The following is a 19,465-nucleotide window of genomic DNA, read 5'->3' as shown; positions in this document are numbered from 1 at the left end:
ATGGGAGAAATGCGAAACATCGGATTCAGGCAAGGAAAAAGAATCACTACATTGGCAAATTACTACTTTTGGTTCAATGCAAAGGGTAATCTATACGCAATTTTCTCCAGTCAAAAGTTAAATTTTATAAAAAAGCATACCAAGTACTTCATACGATCTGTTAGTCAGCTAATCACATGACTTTCTAAGAGTTAAATTAGACAAACCTGTTAACCAGCTGTTAAAGATCTTTGTTGGAAAGGCCAGCATTGAAGATTTATGATTAACGGCACCAAAATGTTATCAAAAAGCAAACAGCAGTCTGTTGAAAATCAAAGACAATCTTCAAAATTGAAGATAAAATAACCTGATATATACGATGGTGTTAGCTCTGGCTTTAGGTCGTTGTTACCTTAAATTGGCAACTAATGTTTATTATTACAAAAGTAAATAACTTAAATTATCAAGCACTTTAGTTTTGGTAGCCAACACAATGTCTGCTCTCCAAAAGCTTGATTGCTCATGTTGCCATTCGTAAAGTAAATATTGGAGCACATGATATTTACCAATGTATGTGTAAACAACAGGTATCTCAGTTGGATAAAGGAAAGTAGTAAAAGGAGGCTTCTTCCGGATTGTCAGATTAACCCAAAGGGATGCATCTTGCAACATGTCCAGTCTGACAGAGCCAGGTAGCCATTTCACTTGCCCAATGTGTGAAGGACAGAGGTGGATCTTTAACGTGCCCGTGTTGTCAGTGTGGTACACGGGGCCTCCAAGTTATGGTCAAGATTCAAAAGACTCAGCAATTTAGGGTTGAAAGCTTGCTGAGAGCTTTTTGTCAAATCAGCATTAAGCAGGGCTCGATCCACCAACCCCATGGTTGACAGTCAAAGACTAGACCACCCTGACATCCTAAACAACATATACCTTACAATCAACAACATAGGCATTTTGGTCAGCAGCACGTACCTCTTGATCTATAGAATATACCCTAAGGTCTATAGCATGTGCCGCATGGTCAATAAAATGTAATTCGTGGTCAACATCATGTACCTATTGGGCAATACCATCATATACTTCATGCTGAGTATCATGTACCTATAGGTTGGTAACATTCACCTATCAGCCAATAACATGTACCTATTGGTCGGTTACATTCACCTATTGGTCAATAACATGTACATCATGGTCAATAACATGTACATCATGGTCAATAACATGTACCTCATGGTCAATAACATGTACCTCATGGTTAATAACATGTACCTCATGGTTAATAACATGTACCTCATAGTCAGTAACATGTTACTGACCAATATTTTATTGTCCTATTGGTAAATAAAATATGCTTCATGGTCAATAATATGAAGCTAGTGACCAATAAATACTGTATCTCAGTAATATCTACCTAATGGCCAATAGGATGCATATCTTGCTCAATAACATGCACCTCATAATCAACAGCAGACTTCCAATATAGTGCTCCTAGTATTAAAGGCACCGTAACACTCTTCAACCTGTAATGGATTTCTTTACCACCCTTGCTGCTTTTCTTTGTTTTTCTCTCACTATCCAAACACAAAATATTAAGAGAATTACTACAAGATTGGATTGTTAGCTGCAAAGACCAGATTCAACAACTAGCCTCGTTATATAAGATACATGGAGGTCTGCTGGTTTATGCATCATCACGTCATTTACCTATGGTCAACACATAATTTACCTGTATTCAACACATCATTAACATGTAGTCAACACATCATTTACCTGTGGTCAAAACATCATTAACATGTAGTCAACACATCATCTACCTGTATTCAACACATCATTTACCTGTAGTCATCACATCATTTACCAGTAGTCAACACATCATTTACCAGTGGTCAACACATCATTTACCTGTAGTCAACACATCATTAACATGTAGTCAACACATAATTTACCTGTAGTCAACACTTCATTTATCCGTGGTCAACACAGCATTTACCTGTAGTCAATACATCATTTAACTGTAGTCATCACATCATTTACCTGTAGTCAACACATCATTTAGCTGTTACAGTAGTCAACACATCATTTAACTGTAGTCATCACATCATTTACCTGTAGTCAACACATCATTTACCTGTTACAGTAGTCAACACATCATTCACCTGTTACAGCAGTCAACACATCATTTACCTGTTACAGTAGTCAACACACCATTTACCTGTTACAGTAGTCAACACATCATTTACCAGTAGTCAACACATCATTTACCTGTAGTCATCACATCATTTACCAGTAGTCATCAAAATGTTTTGGACTCACATCATTTCTTCTAACTACTCTTACCACTTTCCCATCCTAGAAACCCATCCAAGAGTTAGCATCCAGCATTTAGATTGTAGAATATATTAGAGAGATACATGTATATATCAATAAACAAAGTCATTCATGTTTTCAGCAAGAACATATGCCCCGTAACCTGCAAAAAAATATCTCATAGACAGCAAGCTGTACTATAGTTTTATGTTATTTGCTGTTATTAAAAAGTGCTCCCCTTCTTAGTCTGTTCTTAATAAATGCTTAAATTTAGATTTACAATCACTGATAAAGAGAATATAGTAAAATTTATATTAATAAAATGGAACAGTTGATTGGTATGAGATCTTGGAAGGAAATTAATCAGAAAATGAATTCTGATCAGGACAATGGCTAACAACTACTTGTTTTCACAAATCATTAGCAATGGGAATTCAAAAAAAGCAGCGACCACACAACTGAACACTATACCGTTGATACGTGATTGTCAAGAAAAAAGAGATATACAAAGCAATGTCTAAAAGAAACCCTGTAATGTGTGATCACCTACACTCCACATTCCTTCATATCACAGAATAATGCATATGATAACACAGACTACCAGATAATGTAGTCAATAAACAAATTGGAAATTCAGATTTGGGCATTTCATCTACTCTGATATAAGTAATGATATTCAGAAAAGAACACAATTGATTGTATAAATTATTAATCAAAATCTCAAACAATTACTCCATAAAACTTGCGCACAAGTCGTGATCTCTTTTGTCACCCCATCCGCCATTCGCTTTGAGCTTTTTATAGGCGAGATATGTGTTAGAAGTTGCCCTCCCTGATTTCAATGCTTGAGGAAAAAGTTTAGCTTCATTGGCTGAAACTCGCTCTTTAATTGGTGAAGCTTTCTCGGCAGGGTTACACTGTTTACCTTTGTGGTGAACGCCACTGCAACAAAATCAAACAGTTAAATACCCAATGAGAATTGAGCAAAACAATAAGCAGTAAGTTGCACAGAAATAATAATATTCTAGGAAATAAATCCTAGTGATTGAACAACTACCCTTAGGTAAAAGTTTTTTTTGAAGATGTTAAAATATTGTGGTGAGTTTATGGTTGCATTATCCTACAGCAAAAATTGTCGCTTCGAACAGAGCATAACACGGTTATCTCAAACTAAATGGTACTGACAGCCATTAAAATTGCACATTGCCTCTGCAGCTACTACAATGGAACTAGGCATGGCCGATTTCTTATTACTGAGCTACCAACAATGTAATTCGTGTCAAGTTTGTTAATAGAGAGCTAGTCGACTAACAGGGCACTTGTGCTATATTAGCGGTATATGTCTGCAAATGTGATTGTAAACAGGAGACAACCTATTCCATTTAACTTACCCTGCTGGGTCAATCAGATATTCTATGAATAATAAAACACTAAATACTTTTTAAGCTTACAAAATGTACAGCGATTGCTTAGAGACACTCTAAAAAGTGTCAGAGTGACAAATTATTAAAATCTTATTGTTTCAGTTAAAATATAGTATTTTAAATAATCAAAAGATCGGCATGATTTTCTAAAATATTCAAATATCTAGATTTCATTACAAGTTATATCAAGTTTCACACGATGAATGTGTTCATCTACTCCATCCTTACCAGTCTCCGATGTGATAGACTCGAGGCGTTTTTACTATAAGTGTTGGAAGCTTGCCAGGAATAACCTCGTGTCCAATATATTGAAGACTCCAGTCCCAGTTATAATCATCATAATCACAAAATTGCTGTAAACCAAATGAACAGCTTTAACAAGCGATAGAAGTGCATGTCCATATAGATCCATTATAAGAAAAAGGGAAACAAGTGCATGTCCAGATAGATCCATTATAAGAAAAAGGGAAACAAGTGCATGTCCAGATAGATCCTTTATAAGAAAAAGGGAAACAAGTGTATGTCCAGATAGATCCATTATAAGAAAAAGGGAAACAAGTGTATGTCCAGATAGATCCATTATAAGAAAAAGGGAAACAAGTGTATATCCAGATAGATCCTTTAAGAAAAAGGGAAACAAGTGTATGTCCAGATAGATCCTTTAAGAAAAAGGAAAACAAGTGTATGTCCAGATAGATCCATTATAAGAAAAAGGGAAACAAGTGTATGTCCAGATAGATACATTATAGGTGATAAAAACAAAAATATGTTTCTTTTCCTACAATACATTTTGACTAATCAGCCACTTCATTGTTTATTTATTATACTATAAATAACATCAACACAAAATGTTAGAAAATGCCTATCAAATCGACACATGATCAAGTGGTCACTGTTTCACTTGAGCACACGAAGAGTAAACGTAGCAAATACTAGGTATGACATTTCTCACTGGGCACATCAAGCACAGCTCTGGAACTAACCTTGGCCTTGCTTTTAATGAGGGTATAAGTCTCCCTGTTCATAGACATGGCCATATTGTGTTTAGAAGATATAAATTCAGGAGCTGCCACAACCTTCAAATGATATACAGACTGTATATGAATGTGTAATGGTCGCCTCCCCTAACATCTAAAGGAGCATGCACATCTCCTTTATGCTACACCGACCTCGTCAACACTGAATGCTGTAGACATCAATTCTCCTACATGCGTTGGTCTGACAGAAGCAGAGCATAAAAATAATCGCATATTAAGTATATAGAGAAAAAAACCTTAATACCATGACTAGGTCTGGAATGACTAGGAGAAAAAAACAAAATGTCTGTAGGATACTTGAGGCTAAATATATTAGATGTCTGAGTTTGAAGATGGAATAGAACTAGCAGTGATGTATTAAAGTTCTAGTAATTAACATAAGATCTCAATGATAACATCAACACATTTGGTAAAACATGTTGTTATAAGACTTGTTTGTAACTTTATAGTTCCCAGTTTTCTAGCATTTAGGAGTTGTCTTCTCCCTTAAAGGTTGACAACAAAATTCACATTGCAGTTATTTGGTATCAAAAGATTCACCATGTCTTACTCTGCTGTGTTGTACGTGCAAATTATGTGGAAATGTGATTACAAGCTCTTAAAAGCTCAAAAATGAACAGTTAATCGCAGCCATCACGAAAACGCTGTATATTAGAATCCCTTTCCAAAACGGCTCAAATGGGACGTAGCTGAACAGGATGGCTTCAGTTTACACTTTTATGCAACCTCACTCATCGAAATATTTTATCAAATATATTTTCTGATATCTCAAAATCCACCGTAAAAATTCATTTAATTTTTTAATCTTAGCTCGAAGGAGTGCATATCATCCTCTGATAAACACGACGTGCATGTTGGTCACCTGTGATAGTCGAAAAATGCTGCAGAAATTATTCACGCTGTTTGGCAAGAAGTATGGGTCACATGATCAGATTACGACTAGACGATTAGACCAAACCGAAACAAAACTGTAAAGTAGTGAGCATCTATATTTGATACGGGATTTTTGGTAAAACCCGAAGTGTTTGTCATAAACTAGTGCTACGAGAAGTTTTATATCGAGCCTTTTATTGGCCTTCCAATTCACGTAATAACATCACATGTCAAAACATATGTTAGTGACTTGTTAAAATTGTTAGTCAATCCTATGTTAGTGACTCATCACATGTTATAATGATACTCATTCACTATGCCTTCTGTTCTCTACCTGAGAAGAAAGCTGGCTTAGCTCCAAAATAGTTCGCAAACTCTATCGCAAAAAATATGAGACAGACATGTTAATTTCATTCGGACTAACCACCTCATGGTATAATTTTTAATCGTGTGGTGTAAGTGCGCAAGAGAATTTGCCCATGACAACAACACTGCTATGTAACTAGCATTAGACTGCCGGCTCAGCTCACTGAAACCCTAGAAACAATGAGATAGGCGATACATTATTAGCTTTTTTATCAGCGATTGTTATAAAAAAAATCTTCGAAAGATATACGATGAGTTAAGAAAACTGCATTTATCATAAATACAATTGGGAATGGGCTTATGCTGGGCGTGGGCTTATGTTGGGCATCGGCTTATGCTGGGCGTGGGCTTATGCTGGGCGTGGGCTTATGCTGGGCGTAGGCTTATGCTGGGCGTGGGCTTATGCTGAGCGTGGGCTTATGTTGAGCGTGGGCTTATACTGGGCGTAATTCTTCAATCGTTCCAAAGAATTGAAGTCTGCTTTTACCATCGTCTATCATTGCCAGCCATGATATTCTACTATGACAATATTTTGAATGCTAACAGAGGTGTTAATTACTTAGATTGACCTTTTTTACAACAAACTCACTTGATAACTACGAAAACAAAGATTCAACTTTTTAACAAGATTACAAACATGATAATAGTTCCAACGTTGACGCGAGTAGCTGGAAAATATGTCGCCTGCAGTTTTAAAATGTACTGCAGTGCGAAAGGTAGGCTAGCTTAAGATCAATTTAAAATATGACAAATTTGCTTATTTTGAAATTATCCAGTCACACCTTTACAGGGTATCACACGTAAAGCTTCTCAGGCTACTAGAGGAAGTATGCCATAAGGTAGACAACTCCCCATTACTCTTGTCCAAAAAATGTTTAGTGGTGATAATATTTACTATTGCGTGATTGATTTTTCTCACGCAACTTCAAGTAATACAAATATAGACTGATGGAGTGCTCAATATTACAGCTATTATTGAATGCATACCAGCGAGTATAGCTTTTACATACTAACTAGTAAAGTTCCATATCATACCTCATCTGTATATGCATAGGTTGGCTTCTTATCATAGTTGCCTAAAGTGAATATTCTACAGTGGGAGCAGAGACTAAAAATAAAAGAAAACTAGATTAACTAACCTTACCATGACCTTCGTAAAATTGCTATTCATCCCCATTTTAATTGTAAGCTTTGAAAATGGCTTTTACTAGACAATAAAATGTGACATTTATTTATATTGTGTTTTTGCGAAGCAAATGTAATGCTTGATCGTCATAAAAACTAACAAGGTGTTTAGACTACCTTGGCTCCACAACCTTAACAACATGTAACAGGATTCTTAATTCCATGTGTAGTTGGAGTTTTTAAATCTAACCGAAACAAAACTTACGGGTTGGTGTGTAGGCATAGGCTACAATGCACATGCTTAACCATATCATGACAAACAAAAACTGAAGCTGAACTGGTTAAAGATTTATCAACAAAAATATGTACAGCTTTTTTAAAGGTTTACTTGCAACAAAATCCACATTACAGTTATTTGGTATCAAAAGGTTCACCGTGTCTTACTCTGCTGTGTTTTAGGTGCAATATACGTGGAAATGTGATTACAAGCTCTTAAAAGCTCAATAACGAACAGTTAATCGCAGCCATCACGAAAACACTGTAGTTTCGGAATCTCTTTATTTCGACGACATACTCAAACATTATGGTTATTGTTTTAACACATGATGTTATCACGTGAATTGAAAGGCCAATAAAAGGCTCAATATAAAGCGTCTCGTAGCACTTGTTTATGACAAACACTTCGGGTTTTACCAAAAGTCCCGTATCAAATATAGATGCTCCCTACTTTACAGTTTTGCTTCAGTTTGGTCTAATCATCTAGTCGTAATCTGATCATGTGACCCATACTTCGTGCCAAATAGTGCGAACAACTTCTGCAGCATTTTTCGACTATCACAGGTGACCAACATGCTCGGCATGTTTATCAGACGATGATGTATGGTATAGATGGTTCAAAAATTGAACAAATTTTTACGATAGGTTTTGAGATATCAGTGCGCAAAATGACAGCATTTCAATGATGATGAAATAGACGCGTAAGGACAATAGACATGGTTTTATTGAACGCGTGAAGTATATTTGTTAAAATATTTCGACGAATGAGGTTGCATGAAAGTGTAAACGGAAGCCATCATGTTCAACTAAATCCCATTTGAGCCATTTTGGAAAGGGATTCTAATCTACAGTGTTTTCGTGATGGCTGCGATTAACTGTTCGTTTTTTAGCTTTTAAGAGCTTGTAATCACATTTCCACATAATTTGCACCTACAACACAGCAGAGTAAGACATGGTGAATCTTTTGATACCAAATAACTGTAATGTTGCATTTTGATTAACTGAATTTTGGTGTAAGTCAACCTTTAAATAATCCAGCACTGCGCTTAAGTTGGCAGAGCTGGAAGAGTGCTACTTATCAGCAGATGGGCTGAGCAGAAGTTACAGATGTGAAAGGGGTAGCAGGTGTGACACGAGTAGCTGGTGCCCTACGCTCTTCAGAAAACAATATGACACAGACTAGACAAGGATCCTCAAACTCCTCATAATGCAACGGTCATTAATGAAACAGCCCCTTCCTTACCTAGCCTTAGAATCTAACATTTTATTGAGCATATGGAGAGAATCTTTGGTGACGAAGTGGTCTTCCTCAATCAGTGTTATGTATCCGGTGAAGTTCTTCATGATATCTAGTCCATCAAAGACCTGGTGTAGCTAAAAGACAGCAAGTATTGGTTGAATGAATGAAGTTAGGTCCTTCTAGTTAAGAAACAAAATGTGAAAATCTTATAAGCAAACTTTTATTGTTTGTTTTATGTAAACAGCGGTAGTTTTAGCACTATATGACACAATTAATTTTGCAAGTAAACTTGGTACACTATTGTAGGTGCATGCAAATGCAACCTTTAATTACAGATAAAGTATTTTGTTTGACCATTCTAAAGAAATATTGTTTCTGAGGAAAGTTTTGGAGGGCATCTGAACTACATTGATATTTTACCTTAGTTTTATGCCATATTGATTATAGCCAAAGAGGGTCAAGATGCAAAATTAGGGCTTTAGTCAAACCATTGTGACTAGTAAATAACTCAATGCCATGCAAGTGTTTCTAAATTGGAGCAAATTCCTCGAGAGTTTATAAAACTTGCGCTTCCATGTCTGGTAATAATAATGATGATATAATAATGACAAGATTGTTTGTTGTCACTTTTGATGAAATGAGAAAAACTGCCATGACCCAATGTTCTTGGCATATTTTTAAATGACGATAGCCTGGCTCTACATTTGTGAATAATTCAATGTTATTCTTTTGGCAGTCGATTTTCTAGGTAAATTTGGTAACTATTCGATACAATTAATTTTGCTATATACAGTCCCACATATTTATATCTATATATCATATATATGTATTGTTCATACATGTACTAGATCACAAAGCTCTCATGACCTTGAGAGCGCTGTAGCTATATAATTATTCGGTCAAAGTGCTTCATACGAAGCTCCCAAATGGTATGCAATTCTTAGAAATGTAGTGGGTTAAAATCTAGAGCCAGCAGCGATTTGGCAAGATATTGACAAAGCCACGGGCAATACTTGCTGCAGACTGGGACATGCACGGGAGCTCAACATAAACTACGGTATTCCACCGAGATGCTTAGCAGTTTCCTAGAACTACCTTATGATATGCTATGACATTTGAACAACCTCAACTATCCATGTGTGATAAGTATATCAAGGTACCATTTCACAAGCACCTAAAGGTATATATAACAGTCGTCTTCAGCCTCCATCTTTGTTTTCTTAGCTTCCTCCTTGCGAAGAGAGCAGTGCAAGCAGAATATCGTAGAAAGCAGAGCGGAATGCTCAAGACATGAAAATGTAACTAACAAGCAGTAAGTCCGGCCGGAAGTTTGTAGAGCTTTTTTAAGGAGCTCCGTTTCAGCACAGGTTTTGTTTAAAACTACGAAGAATTGTTGGGCAAAGTGAGCCAATTACGATAGATTAGGATAATTTTGCCAAAGAAGTATCGGCCAGACCTTGACACAGACAGCACCTTGACCTCATATACTGTCGGCATCGTAAAGTGAGATGAATTAGCGTATTGAAAAGGTGCTGGAATCTGGATAAAAACAAGCCTTTGAGGAAAACTGATAGTTTAACAAAAGTAAAGAGAAAAGAAAAGTATGAAAGAGAGTAGCCTAAGTCCTGTGACCCATCTACTCCCGCTCCCTTCTGGCTTGGTGCTATTTAATGCACGTCTGACAAAATGAACTTACCTTCCAGAACCAATGAAGTTTGGTTTGAGCATACGCGGCTTCCCTGTAATGGCCATATTTGTCAGGCCATTCGGCATTCACACAACCCTTAGCTACAGCCCTGAAAAGAGAAAAACTGTATGCATATCACTGCATCCAATGTGCTACTATGTGAGCATAAGCATTCATTGATGTTGCTTGGCTTAACCTCTGGTTGAAGACCACAGCATACTGGTGTAGGGCCTATATGTGAATGTGTGCCAGCATGCATTATTACGATATACAAAGAAGTATGCTGCCAAATACAGGTAAGTGTGTAAAAGTACATATCATGCTAGAAATACTTATGGTTCTATTGGACCATGTGTAAATGAAACAATCTGTAAACATCATGTTGTTAAGCAGTCTTTATGTAAAATTAACAAATTTCATATCATTTGGAGCATCAGTTTTGTATGCTTATCTAGATGGTTCTTTGGCCACAGTACTAAAATCAACTACAGTTAAAATTTCACGTTATTACTTAGGGCAGCTGATCAATAAATTAAACGATATTCAACCCTTGCGGATAGAATGATGTTGCAAAAACTGATAGCTGAATTATCTTTTGGAATAGAGCTAAATCATCATTGACGCAGATGAAGGACTGACCACCTTCAATTGATTCTCCATTGATCGTTTCTAACAATATCATTCTTTCAATGAGTTCGTAGACTTCTAAAAAGTTAAATATTATAGCGATGTGTGGGCAGTTTGTCGTTTAAGGTTAAATCAATCCTAGCACCACTAAACATTATCACTGCTTGCGGCAATATGCCACTAAAATGGCAAACACGTGCTACCAGCAAAATACCTTACTTCAGAAATAGATTGTGATTGCTTAAAGTACTTAGAAAGTCGGACTCACAGTCTACGAACAATAACGTGCATATCTATATATATTTCTCAAGGTCTGTCGTCTGTTTTACTTCGGTATGTCCAGTTATAGCTATCATTAGAATATCTGTAGCTGGCGTACAGACATTAGAAGCCTAGCGCTTATTAGATAGCTTACTGGAATTTTCCATTGGCAATGTGCCAGGCTAATAGCAAGTGGTAGGCAACTCTCATCACTTCTCATTGTTTGTAAGCTGATTTTTAATACCATTTTCCATTGGCAATGTGCCAGGCTAATAGCAAGTGGTAGGCAACTCTCATCACTTCTCATTGTTTGTAAGCTGACTTTTAATACCATTTTCCATTGGCAATGTGCCAGGCTAATAGCAAGTGGTAGGCAACTCTCATTACTTCTCATTGTTTATGAGCTGATTTTTAATACCCGGGCAATGCCGGGAAGCACAGCTAGTCTTTTTATAGGTCATGGAATGACTGGACAAGATCGTAGTTGTTTTACAAACCATGGTCAAACATGCCTACACATTTTTGTTATTTACAAAAAAGTAATGCTTCAAATGACATAGAATTTGGTGATTCTACATAAAAGACTCTGCTTAACAACATAGTGCAAGAGGACTTTCAAGAGTTAGCAAGTATAGCTATAGAGTTAGCAAGTATAGCTATAGAGTTAGCAAGTATAGCTATAGAGATAGCAAGGATGGCGACTAAACCATAGTTTATAAAAAATGGCCATACAGGTCCAGCCTAAACTAGAGAAAGAAACATAGCTCAAGTTATAGCCAGCTCTATTGTCACACGTTTTCATTTGTTGTGTTCTGAATTATAATTGAGTCAACCATAGAAGGAAAATGAAGCGAATATTGCACTCGCTACTAATAAATTGTCCAATCAAATACTAGCTTCGGTTATGCCAAACCTAACCAAATTGAATATGACAAAAATTGGTCGTTCGTAAGCTCATGGGCTTCAGTTGCTTCAGTTACTTCCGCAACTTTCGATGTCAGATACACTTCAGTCAAGTTGCCATATAATCACCCTACTAGGGTACCCTGTATGTTACAATTATTTCCTTAACATAAATGCCACGAGCTTTTAAATGCTGAAAAATGCAAACAACTACAAGAAGAAGCTGAACTCGATGACAAACACTTTGTGATCTCAAAATTCATAAAATGGCTGACATGATGTTCCACCATGCAAAAGCGATAACTAAACCAATTTAGCAGAGCTAAAATCTTATGGTTAGTTTATCTCCTCGCAAGGCTATTTTATGGCAGCCTCTTAAAGATTACCTTCGCAGTGAAGAAGACAGGAAACTGCCGTGCATGACATTTTAAATATTTATATGAGGTCATCATATACTTCTATCATATTAATGACTTTTTTCCAGAAATGCAACTTGGTAAGTAATTTAACAATTGAAACTAGCAAAATCAATGATTCACATAAACCTTTACAAGTTCGTATGAAATAGGTCACAAGTATACATATTACTGCAAAATTAGGTGCATGCAAACGCCATAATGTAAATACATGTAATAGAAAAGAGTACGCACTTAAACAAGCGTAAAAATTACAAACAACTTTAGTAACAACCTGAAAACCAGTTCTTATTATTTTTTTGTTTAATGCCGTGAAACTCAAACATTTATTACAATTATGCAAGGATTACACATATGAGGAGAGAGCTTTCAAGTTTTTATGCAAAGTTTTCATGTGGATTACGTGCGTTATCAAGTCGATGTTTCTATATTTCAAAAAATATGATAAAAACGTCACTTAAACTGTTTTGGTGTCAAGCTTGGTCATACAAAGTTTATCCATTCCAATGTGATTTGTGTGTTGAAACAGTCGCATGTTGAAACAGTTGTATTTTGGATTATGCAAAAACTAAATACACAAACTCAAATTATACTTAAAAGCCAAATTAATAAAGTGATAAATGCTAAAAAAAGAGGTTTTCTGAACTCTTGAGCTCCACATGCAGGCTCTTTGATGAGTAGGTCCTGTGGTAGAACAACTAGTAGAAACAGTCTAACTTACTTTAACCTATACCAGATATAATTCAAATAAATCTATTTCTATATTTTTTCTTACTTGTATGCTTATTTTTAACTTCTACCAACTTTTTTATTTTAACAAAGTTGTTCTTTTCGGAGAATTTTTGGATAAATACTTACTCAAATTTTCATCGCACATCAAAAATTCTTTTGAAGTTGCGATTGTCAGTCGATGTTTTACTGAATATAAAAATATCATCTAACAGTTACATTTTAAGGATATCCAGGCCATGCATTGTATTAAAAAATACCTGTATTGAGACAACTTTCACATTTTAGGGTTCAATATTCGATACTGTATATAACAGAGATGAACAGTAACAAGCAAGAACGGTACAGCTGAAAAGCTTTTGAAGAAATGATGGTGACAGATAACAACATAAACACTGTGTGTAAGATACACACAGTGTTTATGTTGCATTTGCCATTTGTAGCATTTGCCAATGACACTCTCCAGTAAGCTTCCCGGACATTAACAACATGGCTGATGGTTCTAGTTTTCACCACAAATACTTCTGCGTAGTGACCATATAAACAGCCAGGTGTGAACGACTTATACAGCCAAACTTCAGTTTATGATCACCTCTACATACGATGTTTTTGACACACGATGTAAAATTAGAGCAAATATTAATTTTGTCTCGACAAATGAAGTAAATTTCCAACAAACCACATCTAAAATGTCTCGAAACACCGCAAGTTAATAACACGGTAAAAACTAAAGAATAAAACTAATAAGGGATATACAAATTTAAGTCGATATAAATTATATCTAGTGTAAGAGAGAGTAATTTACACCAGGTATTTTTATCACAGACTCTACCACCAAATTTATGCATTGCAGAGCTGCACTTCCACTCATCTATATTAATAAATTCCATGATGTCCTTCTGTGTGAGTCAGTCTGCATAAACTCTATACGTTTCCATAATGTTTACCGATTTCATCATAACTTCATACGCATATGCACTAGGGCCAGGCCTTCTGCCAAGCTGCTAAAATATTTGGTTCTAAAACTCCATCTAGTTCCTGAGAACCAGCTTCCTAAACACCTACCTGCAGACTATCCCATTGAGGATGAAAGAATTCCATAGCATAACCAGGCTTATCGCTAGTATGCTTCCAAGACAACAAATAACACCTCTTTTACTGATAATTACTCTATTGCGTTTTTACAAAATTTTATATAAAATATCATTTTAATGCAACTTGTGATTACTTGCAACATCCATCATTAATTTTTGGACCGCTGAAACGAAACAACGCGCAACGTTTTCTTATAAGAATATTTGTTCCTACATATGACTGTATCGATACATAAAGCAGATAAACTTTGTATGTAGTGGTCTGTCAGAGTACAGGCAATCCTCTACAAACAATTTTCGAATACACGATGTAAAACTTGTGTGAACATTTGACTCTATACCAGAAACATCTTTAAAGACGATTTTTCAGTTTTTTCAAAATATGGTAAACCTTTTTTAAAAAATAGGTAATTGTGAAGAATAATAATGGGTAAAAGTGAAGAAGTTAATGAGAACTCAAAAACAAAATGTAAAACATAAAAATAGCAAAAAATATAAGCCGAGTTACATAAAACTTAACACCTGGTCCTAGTTGCAGGTCATTTAGCCCATCTCTATTATCTACTCTGGCCCACGTATACACCTGGTCCTAGTTGCAGGTCATTTAGCCCATCTCTATTATCTACTCTGGCCCACGTATACACCTGGTCCTAGTTGCAGGTCATTCAGCCCATCTCTATCATCTACTCTGGCCCACGTATACACCTGGTCCTAGTTGCAGGTCATTCAGCCCATCTCTATCATCTACTCTGGCCCACGTATACACCTGGTCCTAGTTGCAGGTCATTCAGCCCATCTCTATCATCTACTCTGGCCCACGTATACACCTGGTCCTAGTTGCAGGTCATTTAGCCCATCTCTATCATCTACTCTGGCCCACGTATACACCTGGTCCTAGTTGCAGGTCATTCAGCCCATCTCTATTATCTACTCTGGCCCACGTATACACCTGGTCCTAGTTGCAGGTCATTTAGCCCATCTCTATTATCTACTCTGGCCCACGTATACACCTGGTCCTAGTTGCAGGTCATTCAGCCCATCTCTATCATCTACTCTGGCCCACGTATACACCTGGTCCTAGTTGCAGGTCATTCAGCCCATCTCTATCATCTACTCTGGCCCACGTATACACCTGGTCCTAGTTGCAGGTCATTCAGCCCATCTCTATCATCTACTCTGGCCCACGTATACACCTGGTCCTAGTTGCAGGTCATTCAGCCCATCTCTATCATCTACTCTGGCCCACGTATACACCTGGTCCTAGTTGCAGGTCATTCAGCCCATCTCTATCATCTACTCTGGCCCACGTATACACCTGGTCCTAGTTGCAGGTCATTCAGCCCATCTCTATTATCTACTCTGGCCCACGTATACACCTGGTCCTAGTTGCAGGTCATTCAGCCCATCTCTATTATCTACTCTGGCCCACGTATACACCTGGTCCTAATTGCAGGTCATTCAGCCCATCTCTATTATCTACTCTGGCCCACGTATACACCTGGTCCTAGTTGCAGGTCATTCAGCCCATCTCTATTATCTACTCTGGCCCACGTATACACCTGGTCCTAGTTGCAGGTCATTCAGCCCATCTCTATTATCTACTCTGGCCCACGTATACACCTGGTCCTAATTGCAGGTCATTCAGCCCATCTCTATTATCTACTCTGGCCCACGTATACACCTGGTCCTAGTTGCAGGTCATTCAGCCCATCTCTATTATCTACTCTGGCCCACGTATACACCTGGTCCTAGTTGCAGGTCATTCAGCCCATCTCTATTATCTACTCTGGCCCACGTATACACCTGGTCCTAATTGCAGGTCATTCAGCCCATCTCTATTATCTACTCTGGCCCACGTATACACCTGGTCCTAGTTGCAGGTCATTCAGCCCATCTCTATTATCTACTCTGGCCCACGTATACACCTGGTCCTAGTTGCAGGTCATTCAGCCCATCTCTATCATCTACTCTGGCCCACGTATACACCTGGTCCTAGTTGCAGGTCATTTAGCCCATCTCTATTATCTACTCTGGCCCACGTATAACCTAGCCTACACTTATGTTAACATGCTTCTACAGTAAATCTAGTCTTTCACATTTAATTTTGTACATTACTTTATATAATTCATTTATATTTGCGCGATACGTATTTAGCTACTTGCAATGTTTACTAGGAATTCTTTGAGTTGTGAAGCAAAATATCGTTATAGGAAATATTGCTCCAACATATCAAAGTTTAGCCTGTCTTGACAAACTGTTGTTTTTGCGGAGTTGTCCTCCCATCGCGCGGACGAGCAACACAACAGCTTGTCACAAGACATACTGCACCTGATGCATCAGCTGCACTTATAGGGAGTTGTTCTCTTCCGTCTATGTGGCTTAGTTGCGATGTTATATCGGTCGCTCCATTGGTAATCATAACTGATTTCGCGCAAAAATTTATGTAGAAAAAAATAAGATGACAACGTTTAACCAGCAACCAGTCTCTGCGGTAAACTTTAGTAGAGCTTGAGAACTTAGGCAACTCAAGACACTCAACTCACGAGTCTACAAACAAGCACGCAGAACCACCAGGCTAAACTGTTCTCATTGTTACTAACGGTCTTACATTTAGGTACATCCTTATCTCAATTGCACACGCTAAATATGCACTTATTATTATTAATTAATATTATCTTTTACTGGTGTTATCTTTTTTTTTAATTTTAAAAGCTTATCTTTTCCACAATTACCTTTTTTTTCATTTTTGTAATTTTTTAATTAGCCATTACACTCCTATTTCGAGTTTCAGCAAATCTATAAAAGCTAAATACTCTTCACGCGGACAAATGTATTATCTAGAGTAGGAATTGCCTCCACATTCTCTTTCCATTCGATCAGACACACTAAGTCTGATATCTCATTCTTACATTTGTACCAGTATCAAAAGGTACCAGTATTGTCCATCACACTTTGGATACAATGAGCTTCCGCTGCAACAGTCAACTTTTTATACACACAATTTTATGTACTTCTTGTTTACTTTTTCTCTTAATTTATTTGAACTGCTCAAAAACGCTTTTCTCATAGTATGAAGTTTAAAAGTTAGAATGCTAAGTGCTGTATATATTAACTAAAAGTAAGTTTTTGCGGAAAGACTTTTCTATTACCCAATGTTGGGCATTTATCTAGTATATATATATAAATTTTTAAGTTTGTCGCCTGTCCAGTTATAGCAATTAAAATCTAGGAATGAAAAAGTCGTATCGTAGACGATTTGATCTCGAAACCACTCAGTCGGCAAACCAGCGATCCACTACACTACGATCAATAAGCTGCCAATGGCTGCACATTCATTACATCAGTTAAAATAATCAAACTTGAAGGACTTAAGGTCATTAACTAGCACTGGTCAGCAAACAAAGTACATGTAATTGTTTTAGTAAAGGTAAGCTTACCTTCACTGGTTTACCAGGTGAGTTACTCAAAAATCATTGGGTAATTGTTTATATATATTGTCTATAGTTAGTCTGTCTATATATATAAATGTAGAAGATTCGATCATCAAACCTCCAGTTCTGGATGCGTCGAGTTAACCCATTAGACTAAGCCTTTCATTGAGCTTGGCGATCAATAATCATGAAGATACTCATTACATCGGTTAAAATACGCATTACGACTTTGTTTCACACGCTGGGCTCACGATCTCATGACCTCACTATATGAACTCACAGCATTGCACGGGTGATAAAAACAGCCCATAAACAGTTGCAAGTAGGGCAAAGGTAATGTAGTGGGTAAGGTAGTGTAGATAACGTAATGTTTATAAGCTGTTTTTATTACATGTGCAACGCAGGGCATTCACCTAGTATAATATATATTTTAAAATGTGGCACATACTATATAATATATATAGTTTGTATGTGGATATATATATAGCTACATACAAACACCTAGAACTGCATGCACAAATGTGGCAATATCTGCAGGTGCTTGTCAGCAGATCAATAGAGGGACGAATGATAGTTTTCAGCTGTCTCATGAGAGAAGTGTCAGGTATCAGGTGTGCAGAAGAGGTTACTGAACAAATCGTTCATGTTTCTACTAAAGACCCAGCTATAGCCATATGCGCAGATTAGAGTTTTCATACTACTATCAACTAGTCACAATGTACATATAACTTCAAGTCAGGCTTAGAGAATAAGAATGTAACGTTGGTCACAAACAGCCATAGAGTTATCCTAAACTCTTTGACTAATGAACTGTGTCTAAATCATCGCTATGCTGTTATCTAATAAGCCATCGTAGAACCAGATTGGCATACCATCAAGCATTGCAGATAGTATATAGTAGTGCTGGGCATGAGTACTGCCCTAATTTGGCAAAACCTATTATCTCATCAATTTTTCTCTATTTTCACAGCCTGCTAACATTGATTATAATTTTTTCGCTTATTGCTAAAGATTCTACCTCTAGCTAGCTGACAATTACCTAGACAAAGTTTGACCGGCTTTATCTCATTGCTCTGTCAGCTAATCCATTGTGAGTTGTTATGCCTGCTAATATTTCCACACCATTGTTAAATAATACTCTGGCAAAAGGCATTATCAGCTGGTAATAGGTTTTGCCTGCACATTTTGAAAACAATGAGCATTGCTTCGTGCAGGGCAATATCTTCAATTGTTACAATCTTTCTGATGAACTTAGCAATTGAGTTTTCAGCTGGTGCCAGCCAGATGGTGCCATATTTACTTATATCTGCAGCTGGTGCCATCCAGCTGCAGATATAAGTAAAACTTTTTACACTCAGTTTGTCATTACATCTTGACATGATCTCAAAGCGTCATGTCTTCACCTTGCGCTACTCATAAGTCCAAACGTAGGCGCTCTTTAGAGGACAAACTAAAGCATGAAGTGGAGAAGCACAAAATGAGATTTCCATGCAGCTGCCCTAAGCGCTGTAGCGAAAGAGTAGATTCTAGATCAAGAGTGAAAATCTATACAGATTTTTGGAAGCTCGGCTACTTGGAGAGAAAAAACTTCATACATCACAGTGTAGAAAGACTGGAGGCTAATACCAAGACACTATCATCAAGGAGCCGGTCGGTGAGTTCAGAAACTTTTCACTTTTAAAAAGATAGC

The 19,465-nt window shown here is 37.0% G+C and overlaps 1 protein-coding gene across 1 annotated transcript in view; it reads right to left on the bottom strand.

The window, feature by feature from the left end:
- Positions 1–2,417: 2,417 nt before the first annotated feature.
- LOC137393301 (alpha-1,6-mannosyl-glycoprotein 2-beta-N-acetylglucosaminyltransferase-like) overlaps positions 2,418–19,465 on the bottom strand; it is a 43,729-nt gene continuing 26,681 nt past the window's right edge. Inside the window, exons 5-10 of the mRNA XM_068079788.1 lie at positions 10,324–10,423; positions 8,631–8,761; positions 7,022–7,094; positions 4,694–4,786; positions 3,939–4,063; positions 2,418–3,228 (exon numbers count right to left, since the gene is read on the bottom strand). Of these exons, the coding sequence (XP_067935889.1) occupies positions 3,015–3,228; positions 3,939–4,063; positions 4,694–4,786; positions 7,022–7,094; positions 8,631–8,761; positions 10,324–10,423 (736 nt within the window). The 3' untranslated portion in view covers positions 2,418–3,014. The remainder of the gene's footprint in view (positions 3,229–3,938; positions 4,064–4,693; positions 4,787–7,021; positions 7,095–8,630; positions 8,762–10,323; positions 10,424–19,465) is intronic.

Source organism: Watersipora subatra, chromosome 4 (assembly GCF_963576615.1).
Source record: "Watersipora subatra chromosome 4, tzWatSuba1.1, whole genome shotgun sequence".
NCBI lineage: Eukaryota > Metazoa > Bryozoa > Gymnolaemata > Cheilostomatida > Watersiporidae > Watersipora > Watersipora subatra.
This window is presented reverse-complemented; position numbering and strand designations above follow the sequence as displayed.